At 40.9% G+C, this 15,993-nt stretch overlaps 1 protein-coding gene across 1 annotated transcript in view; it reads right to left on the bottom strand.

The window, feature by feature from the left end:
* LOC108797432 (pendrin-like) overlaps positions 1-15,993 on the bottom strand; it is a 68,018-nt gene that overhangs the window by 25,187 nt on the left and 26,838 nt on the right. The window contains exons 2-8 of the mRNA XM_018569020.1: positions 12,321-12,472; positions 11,052-11,191; positions 9,136-9,246; positions 7,860-8,038; positions 6,050-6,214; positions 2,255-2,407; positions 469-551 (exon numbers count right to left, since the gene is read on the bottom strand). Of these exons, the coding sequence (XP_018424522.1) occupies positions 469-551; positions 2,255-2,407; positions 6,050-6,214; positions 7,860-8,038; positions 9,136-9,246; positions 11,052-11,191; positions 12,321-12,472 (983 nt within the window). The remainder of the gene's footprint in view (positions 1-468; positions 552-2,254; positions 2,408-6,049; positions 6,215-7,859; positions 8,039-9,135; positions 9,247-11,051; positions 11,192-12,320; positions 12,473-15,993) is intronic.

The raw sequence follows: 15,993 nt of genomic DNA, 5'->3' as shown, positions 1-15,993 counted from the left end.
TGTATATTATATATATATATATATATTATATATATATATATATATAACTGGGACTGCCTGTATTGTACTCACATCTTCAGCGGCTTATGTCTTCCATCTTTTTCTCTCCAACCAATCCAGCCTCTGTCAGATAATTCAACATATGACACTCCAAGGAATGTCAAATGCCTATGTCACCCACTGCGTGCTTTGGTTCCATCCAATAACTCCTATGTCACTACAGGACATGGCAGTGATGAGGGATCAGAGGATGGAACCATGAAGCAACTTTAGGGATGCTGATGGGTCTGATGGAGGTACAGTATTGAAATGGAGGAAAGGTAGGAATCGAAGGCCACCTGAGAGGGGAGATAAAAGTTCCTCTATTGCAGGGAACTGGCATTTCTATTTTTTAGGCAATTAGTAGGGTCACCTGAAGGAATATAACTAATCCTATGGAAAAATTTAATAAAATGAATGAACACTTACCCACTTGGAACATTCTTAACAATAGCAGCATTATAGTTCTCCTCCAAGTTGACTCCATATGAAATCCCAGTTGCAACTATTGCCTACAAAACATTTAAAAATAAGCAAATTGTACAGCCACTTATTAAACAGAATGCATGGTGCAATATACAGAGGCAGCAATTGATCAAAACTGGAGCAGACAGAATCTGGCGCAGTTGTCTATGGCAACCAATCAGCATCTCTCTTCAGTTTGCTCAGGTAAGATTTGAAAATGAGACAGAGAAGCTGATTGGTTGCAGTGCAAATCTGCTCCAGATTTTGTCAGCTCCAGTTTTGATAAATTCCCCCCAGTATGTATTGTAAAGTAAGTATTATGTTTAAGTGCACAATGTCTACAAGAGTTCAATTTCACAACTATGCTGCATACAACTGCCTCATGGTCTTTAGCTCTAATTATTACCAAGGGAAGGACTGCATTACACCTGAAAAATCCATACTGTAAATATTACACAACTATTTCACTACAGCCCTAGGAATGTAGTGTACAATAATACACAAATATTATATATTTGGATGCCCCAGTCTGTATTTGATAAATTTCAGTGTTCAAATACCAATAACATTTCATTACTTTCCAAATTTCTGGTATAAGCATAATTAACAGTTAATCATTAATATTTTACAGACAGTCTTACTTTCTTAAATGCTCCCTATGTACCCACTCATCGGAGTATCCCTCTATGCTGGGCCATTTTTGAGGGACCAGGCAGTAACCACTTGCCGTTTTATTCCTGGCTGTTGTGCTCCACTGTGCAAGTGCAACTACATGCTCCATAGAGATGAATGGGAGAGCCTAATTTAGCTGTTCTTGTAATCTATATGGGGCTTGTATACATGCCTGCACAGTGGAACACAACAAATAGGGGGAAAGTTGAAAGTAAACTGATGGATGGGGACAACACTGCATCTGAGGGTTGATTTTGTATTTTGTTTGCTACCTAAAGGGGTGGGGGGACACACAGGGAGTGCTTTGTATAAAGGTGAAGCAACGTTTTAAAGTTAACATACTTATTATTAGGGATGCACCGATACCGATACTAGTATCGGTATTGGTGCCGATACCGAGTATTTGGGTGAGTACGAGTACTCGTCCAAACGCTCCGATGCCTTCCCAAATACCAGAAGTTCCGGTCAGAGGAAGATTTCCTCTGACCAGCAGTGGCGTAGGGGAACAAACAGCCGGCTCCTTGCTGATTTGCAGGGAAGCCGGCTTTCCAGCCAATCAGCATGGAGGCGGTTCCTCGTCCAATCAGGAAGCCGGGAGGCAGGTCATTACTTGCTGCCCGGCTTCCTGATTGGCCGGGAAGCCGGCTTGATGCGGATTGGCTGGGAAGCCGGTTTCCCAGCTAATCACAATTGAGCCGGCCAAACAATATGGAGCTAGTTTCCAGGCAATCAGGAAGCCGAGCGGCATGTCATTATCCGCCGCCCGGCTTTCTGATTGCCCGGGAAGACGGCTCCATGCCAGCAGAAGCACCGGTATCGGTACTCGTTGTCTGCGAGTATCGAAAGCAAAATATTGGTACTCCATACTGAAAAAACGGTATCGGTGCATTCCTACTTATTGTATGAACTATTGAAGCTGGCTAATTGATTGAGATACTGATGACTCATGTCACAATGTTTTAACAATAATTATATATTTTTTACTAAAATAACTTTCACTTACACAATAGAAAGTTTGAATATGAACCCAAAGTTTTACAACTATATAGCTATTAACAGATTCAGAGAATTAACCTACCACAATTACTTCAATAGGAACCGGAATACGTAGAATATGTTTGTATCTTTCATTTAGGTCTTTCACCACTAAACATAATACTAAAGTTATAAGTCCAGCAGTAAGATCTGCAAAGTTGGTTTTCCCAATATTGGCAAAAATGTCCATAGTGGTCTAAATAAAAATAATAACACAGGGTTATATTTTTAGTATATAATTAATCTTATTAAAGCACATAAATGTTTTGTACAAATATGCCCCTAGGAATTCAAAGTAGCCGTTAGGCATAATAACATCAGAATAATGCACGATTTGCCTCCAATACTCGTAAGGGCCAGTTCACACCATATGCAGTTGTGATGCAGTCCGTTTATTTGACTGCTGACGTCAAAATACATCACAATGCTTTCCTATGGTCTTTCTTGTGCTTAATTCACACTGCAATGGTGTGAATTAAGCACAAGAAAGCCCATAGGAAAGCATTGTGATGTATTTTGACTGCAGCAGTCAAATAAACGGACTGCATCACAACTGCATATGGTGTGAACTGGCCCTAAAACAAGGAAACAAACACAGAGCTCTGATCAAAATCCATTCCTAGTTTCCCAATGCTACAAGGCTGCAGTAAATACTGAAATTCATCACGTCTTTGGCCCTAGAGAAAGGCAGATTTTCTTCAAGTAAGATGGACAATATAATCCACTGCATGGAGTGAACCACTGGCATTTAAATGCTCTAAAGGGTACTTATACATTTATAGAAGAGCCGAGATGGATTGGTAAAGCCAGACAGCGTTTTAAAACTAGGATTTGATTACGCGTGCTAAGTGAACAAATGGAAAGAAACCTGTAGTGTGGAAGTAAGGAAGTGGCAATTGCTGACCTCTCCTTCTGAATATAATAGTTCTTTGACCGTGAATTTAAAAAACTTTTCCTTGTGCTGGGGTTAAGGGCTTGTTTTTCTCTATGGGGATGGAATAAAGCAGATATACTCACCAGATCTATGGTCCCGCCAGGCTGCTAGACTGGTCCCCTGGAACCCCTTCTCCCCTGGGCTCAGATGGTCTAAGGACCGCTGACATCATGTCTAATGCTGGTCCATTGACTTGCATTAGATGTGTAGACTTTGAGGGGTATTACACAGCTAGAGCGGATGGGGACAGAGGTGAGTTCCAACTGCTGCAGGACCAATTATCAGGTGTGCATATCTTCTTTATTCCATCCCCTAGAGAAAAATGAGCACTTAACCCTCGCAGGGCACGGGTAGCCCCTCTGCAAGGTAAAGTTTTTCAAATGCCCAGAGTTCTTCTTCAATGCTGGACCAGTGGTCTCAGTACTTTCTCAGTCACCAATCTTGCTTTCCTCATCTACATGCTTTTTTAAAGTCAAGTTTCTCAGAAAGTATTGCCAAAGCCAGGCAACTAGCATTTTCTGAAGTGGATCAGCAGCCTCTGTATTTCTCTCATTACGGGTTTACTTTAAGACTTGTTACAGTTTTTTTCACCACTGCATCATATTGATTGACAGCACAGCTTACATAAATATCTCCCATTGCTTTATGGGTGCAGATTTGTTCTCCTATTCCAAACAAAATCACTGCACATCCTTGGCATTTGCAAAGAATATCCAGGATATGGGGTTCAGTATGACACTGCCAGCAACTGCTTGAGTAAAATCTTCAGCTCAAGCAAAGCTGAAGAGAGACATAGCACCTCCTCAGGACACTAAGTTAAACTGAACTTTTGCTGCACATGCAGAAGTATGAGCTTTACATAGGGCTGTGCCTTTTGCTTTGTCTAGTATCCAACTTTTAACAACGCACATACGCATATGTAGATGATTGAATCCTGCCTCCACCAATAAATGCCGGCAGAAAATGTTATTTTAAAAAAAAATGCATTGTGTTTACGCAACATAACTACTTTAGACAACATCACCCATAAACTCAGAACTAGCTTACCTGCTGGTAGCCACAATAAAACAGACAGACACAGGGGGCCAGTGTCTAAATACCTGTCTGTGCTTTCCAATCAAAGCGAATTAGATTCAAGTTGGCATTTTTCCAGTTCATAATAATAATAATAAAACAAGGAACCTGAATTGTTACAGTGTGGCTAAATCTAAATTCCAGAAGGATTAGATTTGTCCCCAGCAGTTGTACTAAAACGTGCTTGGAATCAACTGTGAAATTGCTTTCTTCTGCTTGTAAAATGACACTAAACTCAGGAATGAAGTCTTAAAAATACATTCAGGTATCCTAACTATTAACAAAAATGTATCTTATTTGTGTATCACTCAGCTGTAGACCCTCAAATCATCTCTGAATTGGTGCTGACACTGTCCTTCCTTCTGGAGGGTGTCTATTTTTCTTCCCCATGGTCCCTTTGTGTGTTGTAAAATAGTCACCACTCCAAGCTCCCTCCCGTGATGGAATACAATCTCACATTTACCTAGCTAATTTGATTGAGATTGTACTCCATCACAGGAGTGAGCTTGGAGCTGTGGCTACATTACAACACACACAGGGACCATGGGGAACAAAAGTAGTCAACCTCCAGAAGGAAGGACAGTGTCGGCACCAATTCGGAGATGATTTGAGGATCTACAGATGAGTGATATACAAATAAGATAAAACATTTTTTAATTAAGATACTTCAATGCATTTTTAAAGGAGAACTATGGGGTTAAGGCTTTTCCCCATAGTTCTCCTTAGGGTAATAGGACTAGCGTCCTCCCGTCACCCTAGGCTCAGTATACCACGAGCTGTAGCTCGCGATATACTGAGACGCCGCAGTATGCCGCGAGCTGCTGTTCGCGGTATACTAAGATGCCGCAGCTGAAGCGGATCCCGACAATTATGTTTGGATCCACCAAGCTGCGTGACTGACAGCTGGCTCTGCCTATCTAGAGGCAGAGCCAGCTGTACCCGCCCCCTCCCCCGTCCGTTCCGCCAGTCAGCGCTGGTGGATCGGAGCGGGGAGGGGGGAATCCAGCCCCTACCCTGTCACGGCAGAGAGCCGTGACAGGATCGAGAGGTGAGGGAACCCGGTATGTGTTCGCTCACCTCCCGATCTACTGAGCCGACCTGTGACAGTCTCATTGTCACAGGTCGGCTAGAACTATGAGGATGAATGAAAAGCACTCACCTCATAGTTCTCCTTTTAGGGTTTAACTACTGAGTTTAGTGTCACTTTAATTGTTTTAATTGATACGTCTTCTTAACATTAAACCCTTATAAATAGCTCCTAATACCAATATAAACTACTATAGGACTAATAACTGTTTGAAAAGACTTGTTACACACATTAAATATGACATCATTATTTGACTTTTTTGTTCCTATGACATTATTGAGAATGAAAGGAGGAGCATGACACCATCATTAGACATAATCATTGTGGAAAGTTGAATGGAGCTGAAATTATGAGAAGCTATTTAGTCACTGGCGTGCCAGACAGGTATAAATAGCCAGCATGTAAATTAACTTGCCAGTAACCAAACAAAAACTGCAATGTTGTTTTAAAGTGCATTGTTTTTTAATAGCTCACTGGTAAATATGTAAAAGTTTTAAGAGGTTCAGCATAAAAGATATTTCAACTAAACTGATATAATGATAATCAATATTTTCAAAGACACGGCTGGCTCACTTTCCAGTAATCATATAGAAAACATTTCGAGTTCATAAATCACATAGATATGAAATTTCTCTTTTTGTGCATGTGAGCATACGTTTACCTGCAGATTTGTGAATGATATCAGTAGCTGTATCAGGTGTAAATAATATCACTACAATGTAAATTCAGTTTTACACACTTACATAGACCATTGATAGGATTCCACTATAGTTGGTTGAAGGTACATTGAATATCAGTTTAACCTGGGAGATAAATACTTGGACTGCAGCAGCTGTGGTAAATCCACGGACTAATGGGTCCCCCAAGTATCTCACAACAAAGCCAAACTGGAAAGCACCTAATATAAGCTAAGGGGAAACACATAGATAAGACTGTTAAACAGTTGATGCAAAATTGAAAATATAGTTCATATAAGTTTACAGTACTAAGAAAATTGAATTTCATTAATGTGCTATTATGAGGCCTTTGACAAAGGTATAATGATAAATTAAGTTAAACATTGGGAGCTAAAGTATGTGACTATACTGCACAGGACATACTAAAAAGTGAGGTAAAAATAAATGTATCTAAATATATTTACATGCATAAGGGTTACATGCACAGCCAAAGCTTTTTTTTTTTAGTTTTAGATAGTGTAGAAGGGTTAGAACCCCAGTTAGATTTGTATTGCTGTCTGTGTCTCTTCTGGGAAAATCAATCCGATTAGTGCTGGTGCCTAGGGATGTGTGCGGGCCTGGTGCAAATTGAGTTTTCCTAGTGCCCATGCAAAACTGTCAATGACACATCCCCTTCCTGGCCCAATCAGCTGTAGCCAGGGCATTTCCCGCCCTGCAGCTACACGTAACAAATGGTTAGGGAATGTCACTGCCACAGCTAATTGAGCCAGGAGGGGGAAGTTGTGCGTAGGTTCGGGCGAACTCAGTTCACACCAAGCCTGCGCACATCCCTTGTGCCCACTGTTAAAAAGACTGAAAGCGTGAGGAAAATCCAAACTTTTACAGCTAAACAGAACCGGAACAAGCGGTGAGGGGAAATCTTCTGAAGGGGACACCTATTCTGGTGACAGTGGTCTAAGAGACGAATTCCTTTAAATGTCTAGATATTTCCTTTAAGTTTGAGTTGCTTCTTCAGAACAAGAAAGCAAAAAATAAACTGATAGGGGTTTTAACCCTTCCCTATTCTTTTGGCTATACCTACACGTTAAGAATGGATACAGTATTTGTATATGTAACAAATTTTACAGTTGAAGCTAAAATGATTATAAGGTATCTGCCAACAATTATAAATGATGTTTGTAACTGCAAGTTCAACGTTCCAAAATAAAATAAACAATACATTAACCCCACTCATTATTAAAGAGACATTGTCACCTTTTCTATGCAGGGCAAAGTGACACCCCAAACCCTTTTTAATCACTGTGCCAGCATTCGCCTACTGCACCTTCCCCAATGACAGCTGTTGACCCTAGTCAGTGCCAGTGCCACATGGGCAAAGCAACAGTGTCTCCTTAAGGCAAAAAAAGGAGAAGGTGCAGATGTATTGCCCAATACAGTATTTGAAAACACTGCCATATTACCAAGTTCTTATTGACGGAACTCTATTGATTACCAATACTACAATCAAATCATAAAGATATTACTTGCCTCAATTATCTGTATAATAAATGTAAAAGTTTCTTAGATTAAGAACTAGGTAGATAGATTTCATACGTCCCTCTCTGTAAAAAGCATGTTAAAAAACAACAAGAGGCAGAAAACAATTGGGAAAAACAATTATGTTAAAAAATGTAAAGTAGAATGTAGAATGTACTGTGTGCTTTTTTTTAATTCATTAGATGTTGCCTAAGTGGTTTGGATTCTGGAAATAGTGCCTATGTTGCTACTACCCCTTACCAACCCACCACAGTTAAGTGATCTCTCATGTAAACCTTGCCTTACAGGAAATATGTTCAAGAGTGTGCTGTTATAATATAGGAAATGTGATGTGCGTTACCTGGATGATTCCAATCAAGAAGCTTAGCGTACTTGAAATGACAACCCTTGCAGCATCCCGGGCTTCATAATCTATCATTGTTCCATTTAATTCTGTGGAGTTGCTAATTAAAAATTTTTCATCTGGAGCCATGGCCAGCACGACTTGTCCCACCATCAAACAGATAACCGGAAATGGTCCTATTGGGAAGCATGGATACTGATGATGTACACCCTATTCCAACAGTAGACTTAAACAAAGGACACAAAAACATGCAGGTAATCAAAGTAGATCTAAACCCTTACTGAGTAACATTTAATAAGCTAAAGCAATGTTTGAAATAAACAATTGTCATGTTTGTTTTTTCATAAAATACAGTTGTACATCTTGCACCCAGCAATGCTGATCTCCTGCAACCTCTTTCAGACACTTCCTGTCTACATGCTCTCACTCCAGCGCTAGTTGCACATATTTGTGCTGCAACCAACACCTGTATTTTCCCACCAGGGTGTATGCAAGAGTATGAATATGGAAAAGCACTGTTAGGAGACAAATACATGAAGGGCCTGAACAAGTACCTTCATGGCACGCTCACCAAGTTGTATTTTAATAAAAGCCACAAATGTAATAAGATTTAAAACAACATTAAAATGTTAAAGCTAATATGATATTTTAGTGACTGTGTTTAAGGTGCCCACACACCTTGCAATAATCGTATGATAATCTCGGGAAATCCAGCGATCGTACGATTATCGTAAGGTGCATGGAAGCCATGCGACCTCTACTACTGTAAGGTTGCACGACTTTTATCTTAGGAACATGTTCGAAAACCCGCCGAGCATCGTACGATGTTCGGCGGGTGTGTAGCATGTTCGTAAGATAAAGCCGGACGGGCCAGTGTGCGCAAGCGCACACTGCCCGTTCGGCATTGCGGTCATCGGAAGCCCACCCCTCAGCGGGGCGGGCTTGCGATCATCGCAAGTACAATCTGCCTATGCAAGATAGGCAGATCGTACATTTTTTTAATTACCTTACAACCATCGTAAGACAAAAATGGTGTACATTTTTAAATGAAAATTACATTAAGCTGGTCCACTGGTATAAAATCTGAAGGAAATGGATTTTGTATTTCCCATAAAGACCAATTAGGGTCTAGCTGTTATTTTAGATCTGGTTAGAATATTAAAGTAAGCATCTGACTGGCTGCTATGAGCAACAGAAACCTTTTCTTTCCTGTACTCTTCATATAAAAAGAAATCTCTAGAAGTGAAAAATGCTGTATGGCCGTGTTACATACCAACTGCAATGTGCCGAGATGTTCCCAGGAAGAAGTATGTCAGGATAGGGAAGAACGAGGAATAAAGGCCAAATCCAACAGGAACCTCGGCAAGTAATGCAAAAGCCAGACCTGCAATCAGACAAAATACCATGTACGTGAATGTTAGTTGTCACAGCTTTCTGCTAGAGAACTTAAATCAAATCCATTCTGCTGGATAAGACAAACGCTCGCAGCATTAACGGTGCTGATGGAAACCTGTTAAGGGAGAAAAATGCTGCCATCATTGTCCACCTATGAAAACCCTCCAGCTGCACTACTTAGTAAGTCACTGACCAGGAAGGTGCATGCAAGTCACCACTTCCAACTTCACCAGCTATACCCTTATTCCAGGTCAGTGACTCACAAAGTAGTGTAGATGAAAGATCATCATGGCAGCCAAGCAACTAGCATTTTAAGAGATGATGAGCATTGTCAATGCACATATTTATCTCACTGTAAACTGGTTTCTTTTGGTCATACACAGAGCTTAATTCACAGCTTATTAGCCTCACAAGAGTAGGTCTTTGTTTAATTAAGATAAAGGGAGATCTACATCTTAAAATACTTTGAAGCAGCAATAAACAAAACTAAAAAACTAAAAACAACTCATCTTATAAAAAAGAGCTCTTATTAACATATTAACACATGCAAATATGTATGTGTGCATGTGATGTTTAGCTAAATGCAAGCTGGATGAGTTAACATAGATTTTCTGTGTCCAAGTTGAACGTTTTCTGTTCTTTGAGGCACAGATACCTAGGGACATTCAATCTTAGAAATACATCTGAGGAGGTAATGGTTTCCAAAGATGCTGGATTGCACTTTATACCCCCAAAAATGATAGCTAAAGTAAAGAAAGATCGATGCCACAAAGTATGAAGTCAATAGGTAAGAGCATAGTCCATAATTGAGCTGTAGCTAGGGCAGGTGGTGTTAAGTCAGAGTCATAAAACAGGCAACATAAGGTCATGTGGCATGCAGAGGGAGTCATAACATACACCCAGGACAGAGAATTCGGAGTCATAACAAGAAAAGCAACAGGAATCACAGATGAAGCACCATTGCACCATAAAGCAGAAAAAACTATTTTGTCAGGTTAAGTACCAGGGCAGTGAGCAAAATGTACGGTATATCACTGATGCACACCTAACAGCATGCTCAGCACTGTAGTGATAGCTTGGTAAGAGCGCATTTTGGCTGAGTTTGCCAACGCCTACCCTAAACTATTAGCAACAATTCCCTCTCCCGTCCCAATCAGTTGTGGCAGGCACACTTGCCACCCCAAAGCTACATGTCACAAAGGGGCGGGGAATGCGACTGATTGGGCCAGGAAGGCAGTGTTTCGGTCATAGTTTTGAGCAGGCTTGGGCAAATTGGGTTCACACCAAGCCCCAGCTCAGCAGGACACAGAGATGCAAGTGAAGCTGGTTTCGGGGACAGAGCACTGGTGTATTTCCATAGGTGTTGAGTACGAGTGTCTAATTTCTTACAGTACCCTCTCTTATTGTTATTTGTGGTACTTCCTGTTTGTTGTTTGTTCGGAGGTTGTTCGTTAGGAGTAATCACCACCCTAGGTGGATCCGTAACATCCCAGAAGGACAGTTTTGTCGATTAAGACGAACGTGTACGAGGGATGAGGACTACCTACAACAAGGGGCAATTCTAGCAGATACATTTTTACAAAAAAGATTAGGTTGGATTAGGCCGGTTTATTCGATTACATTTAGAAATGCTTTGCTAAAGACACCGTTTGTAAATATTATTTTATTCAGTTTTTACAATTGGACAATAAACGTTATTTCACGAGGAGAAGGTGCCATTCTTTTTTATGTCTTGCATATAAATGTGTATATATGTGTGTGTGTGCAAATAAGTTGTATGAGGAAAAAGCTTACCTTGTAAAGTAGCAACAAGTCCTGTGCAAATTCCTGAGACAAAGTCATGTAAAAGCCATTCTTTCAGTCGGTACTTAGGCAGCCAGTTAAGGACAGGGAAAAATGTCTTAAGTTTTTGTCGAGCTGTTACGGGTGTGCAACTGTCAAACAACACTACTTTAGTCGTAATCACACAATTCATGTTTCTTTAACACTTCACATGCAACAAAAAAAGTATACAATTAAATAGGTAAAGAACTAATAATGAGTTTTATACAGGACCACATCGAATCACATTCAATGTCAACAAATGGCTGTTTGTGCTCTTGCCCACACTGTGTGTAAATGTAAACCTGAAAATCCCCTCCATTAATAGAGATGAACCAAACTTGTCATAATTTGTAGGAGCATGCTTGTGACTGGACAGTGAAGAGGCAGCTCTGTTATGAGCTAATCTCTCTGCCACTCTGCTTTTTCTTCCTGTCAGCGTGCTCCTTGTCAGCACATGAACTAGTTGAATCCTTGCGCTGCTTCTTCTCTCCCGCTTAGCTCTGCTGTACAGGAACTTCAAGAGGCTGATACCAAATCAAATTAAGGTATTTACACTGATTGCACTTAAATGATTACAGAGCTGCAATAATGTGTGTCTTTTATATCTGCCTGCAATTTAGCTTTAGGGCTAATGTACACAGTTTCTGGTTGATGAATTTCAGATAAGTTTATTACATCTCTACATGCATTTACCATACTTTTATATTGACATGTATGGAGGTATAATAGGAAAGCACAAACTGATCTCAATGCTAGGATTAATGTTCAGTTCACCTGTCTGGATTTGTGGCAAATTGTCCCCACAATTAAAAATGTTGAATAAACAATGGGTATGTTCTTTAAGGCTCCATTCACAGCTAGGCGTATTGTCGCAGCTGATTTAGCATGACAAAACGCTCCACCCAAGGAATCCCATTAATTTCTATGACCCCTGTTCACACCTGTGAGCTTTGTCACAAGCAGAAATAGGCCCGTCGCTCAATATAGTACATGAGCTACTTTGGGGCAGATTTCACAGCGTTTGTCCCATAGACCCAATAGAAAATGCTTGAAAACGTGCATTGTGGTTTATTTATTTTGCCTATTCACATGAATGTGCCAAAATCTGCTCACAAAAATGCACAACTTAATATATGCATGTAAAAAGTGAGCAAAAACGCACGTAAAACGCGCCTTATAGGTGTCACCTAGGTGTGAGTGAAGCCCAAAAGAATAGATGATGTGAAAAATATTACCCACCTGCAGCTGTTTATCAGTCTTTTTGGAATACTTTTCGGAATAATTTCTTTCTTTTCATTTTCTTGCTGGAAGTTGAGTTCGGAGTAAATTGAACGAGATACAAGATATTCATCATATGCAAGAATAGGCGCATCCATCCTTTCTGATGTAATCTGATGCAGGGATCAAAAAGGAAATATTTATCAGGAAGATCATTGACATTACATAGCAATATGCCTTATTACACTCAGAAAGCAGCATATGGAAATAATAAATAACAGCAGCAATAACAGTATGTAACAACTGGACACATATTATAGATTATTGTTTCAGGCTCTCTCTTATAACAAGGGTTCCAACCCCTCTGGAGAATGTCTTCCGTATATTTGTACTTTTGTTTTCCAACCAGTAATATTGATATTAGCTGCTTAGTGTGTTTTCTGCCAGTGTACATTTTATCAGAACGAAGGTTCCAGGAGACCTCACGCGTTTTAGGGATCTGCGACTCCTTCATCAGTGCTGTGAACAAAAGTAACTTGGAGCTACAACAGAAAAGGCAACAAAAAAGTGTTACTTTTGCTTACAGCCCTAAGCTGTAGAGGTGGCAGATCCCTTAAAACATGAGTCTCCTGGAACTTTGAATAAGCATTCCAACCACATAAATCATAATTGTTGCATTGAACACTCCTCGGACATGGTCACTGCCGCTCCTGACACAGTGAAGTGCTTGTTTTATTTTTGTTCTACCTCAGGATTTTAATGCTGTCTAGGTTCCTGCTGAGAACACTGTCTCTCAGTTTCTGTCCTGGAAAGAGGAACCGATGAGAATTCTCTCTAACAAAACAACTTTTTTTAGTCAAACAAGTTTTTTTTACTTTTCCTAGAAAAACACACACATGTATGAGGTAACAAGAGTACAAAACTCATGTGGATGTATGTTCCAATGGACACATCGGGCAACAAAATGCAAAAATGCAGTAGAGTGTAATAAGCAAAGTCTCTGGTGTCTGACATTGAGATAATGGGTACTAATGAGACAAGGTCCAAAGAAAGGATAGAGAAAGAACAGAGTGAAGAGAGATCAAGAACAAGGGGAAAGAAAAGGAAACAAGAAAGCAAGAAAACTGGAGACTAGAAACCACGACTAGGACAGGAGGCCAAGGAATGAAATCATATACCCTATCAGAGTAAGATACCAAGACTCAGGAAATTCAGAATAGCGTCCATTAATATTAACCTCACTATTCAAAGAATAATTCTTGTAATTTCTCAGAGAGAGCAGGGGCCAGGGAGCAACCTAACAAGGACTGAAATATATCTGAAACTCTATAAACCATCCATATTTGACCATGAATGTCCAAAACAACTATTTCAATAGAATGAGGGGGAATAAGGTCTTCTGCCCATCTTTTTTCGCATGTCTTATGTATGTATGCATGTACTGTATGTAAATATGTACTGTGTTTCCAACTAGTAGTATTGATTTTACCTGTTGAAGTGTGCTTTTTCCTCCAGTGTACATTTTATCAGTGTTAGGATCCAGAGCGCCTCCAGGTGGAGCTGGAGACAAGCCCTGCAGTTCCTGTGCTCACCTGCAGGTGTCTCCAGGAAGCCAGGAGCTGTTAGGTACCAGACCACCACTGGGTGGTGCTGGAACCTACAGCTCCAGTGCAGAGTGGACCTAGGCATTTTACGACCCACGGGCCAGTGCGGGCCCTTTGGCTGTCCCTGTGGGGCCCACGGTCTGGACATGAACTGATAGCCGACCTGCGTTCAGTTATGGCTGGCTGACAGTGCATGTGGAGGCCCCCTCCTCTTCAGTTGTTGGTTGCTAGTACCGCTGGCATCCTAGCAACCAATGACATCAGGTATCAACCTTCTCTGGAGTCACTGGTTGCTAGGATCACTGGCATCCTAGCAACCAAAGATATCAGGTGTCCACCTCCCCTGCAGTCATTGGTTCTAGTGGTCCTAACAACCAGTAATGTCAAATGTGTTCCCTGCCCCCAGCATTACAGGAGGACAAGAGTATCTTCTTCCTTCCTCACCTGCAGCTTGCTCAACCTCCTATCTCCAGTCTCTGACCTAGTAATAAAGTAGGAAAATTAGGTATGTGGGGACAAAGAATGTAAGGGGGCACTCTGATGGGGAGAACTAATTATTAGTTGCATCCACCAGAGTGCCCCTTACATTAGTTTCCCCCTATCAGATTGTTTATCCATTTATATGTGTGTGTGTGTGTGTGTGTGTGCGCCAACCCACCTTTACAGTAATGTGTTGGCCCTCCACAACAGTCCCAGTTTCTCATGTGGCCCCTTGAGAAAGTGAATTGCCCACCCCTGTCATAGCCCTTTCCTCTTCTGGGAGTCTCTAATTGCTCTTGTTTCTTTATCCAGTTTCAGGGGGGTTGGGTGCAACTTTATGCAATACAATTAATGTGCCGTGTTTTTTAGGTGCCTAAATGCCTAGATCATTATGCACTTGTTGCAATCTGCACTAAAGATGCAGCGAGCAGAATTTATTTATTTATTATACTAAAATGCATGGATCATTTTGTATTGAATTATATTGGAACTGTACTTATCTCTTTATTTTGCAAAGCTCTAGGTATACTATTTGTGCTGTTCAAATCCTGAATAATAATACATTTTACATGTTGTATCGTTCATTTCATGGTGCTTGAGTGCTCTGCCCCTGCCAGGAGTCTTGCGCTTTGGGGTGTTAGGGAAAAGGCCCTATCTCTTCAAGAGATGGACCATTGAGACACACCCTAGTGCACTTTTTGTGTTTAATTATTGCGCACCCACCATGGGCTTCAATTAACAAAAAGTGGAATTAAAGCTTGTCTAAAGCACAGCGGAGTGAATGGCGGTTTTCATAGCATTCCTAGAACTGGGGACAGTTTATACTTCATGAAATATTGGCTGCTAGAAAGTGTGTAGTTACCAGTTAATGTTCCTTGAAAGATTTATAGGCTGACAAAGACCTGCTGGCACTGGAGGTTTCTTTGTTCATTAATATAACACGAGTCTCATGTAGTAGGGGAAGGTAGTAAACTGCCTTTAACTACTTTGTATTGTTCTCTGAGTGTTAAAACTGGTATTAACATCATAGCCAACTCAGTAACAGTTCAGGAATGAAGCTCAGAGGCTACATTTCTTGTTTCTTTGCTTCTGTCTGAATCCACCAAGGAACACTGCCACATTTGTCAGCAGCAGGGCTGTCACTAGGGTTGCCACCTTTTCTTCAAGTGAAACCCGAACACTCTAGCGCCACTAAAAAAAATTTGGGGAGAATAGAGAGAGAGTGAGGAGAGGCAGCTAGGGGAGGGAGTAATGAGACCATCTATAGAGAACTGCAAATCCCAGCAATACATTATCCAGCAATACAAAATAATGTGAAGCTACATACTCTGTGCTGTTCTGAGTTGGCGCCCTGATGTCTTCAGGTGGCCTGGTGATTTGTGCCGGCTGTGCAACTCTCGGGTGGGCTGTGCGACACTCGGGTTTCAGGGAGCCAGTGTTGTGTTGAATTACGTTCCCATGCCGCTTGGCTATTTCTGTAACCCACCTCTTCCTTCCTCTTCCCTTCAGCTGCATGGGGATCTACACAGCCCGGCCGCTCTTCTATCTCTGGTGATCTATCACTTAGAGGAAAGTCTCCTCGTTCTTCTCTATGTGATAGAGCACCAGAG

Source organism: Nanorana parkeri, unplaced genomic scaffold, assembly GCF_000935625.1.
Source record: "Nanorana parkeri isolate BGI_ZX_2015 unplaced genomic scaffold, ASM93562v1 scaffold1276, whole genome shotgun sequence".
Lineage (NCBI taxonomy): Eukaryota > Metazoa > Chordata > Amphibia > Anura > Dicroglossidae > Nanorana > Nanorana parkeri.
Note: the sequence above shows the minus strand (reverse complement) of the source record. Positions and strands in the feature narration are given on the sequence as shown.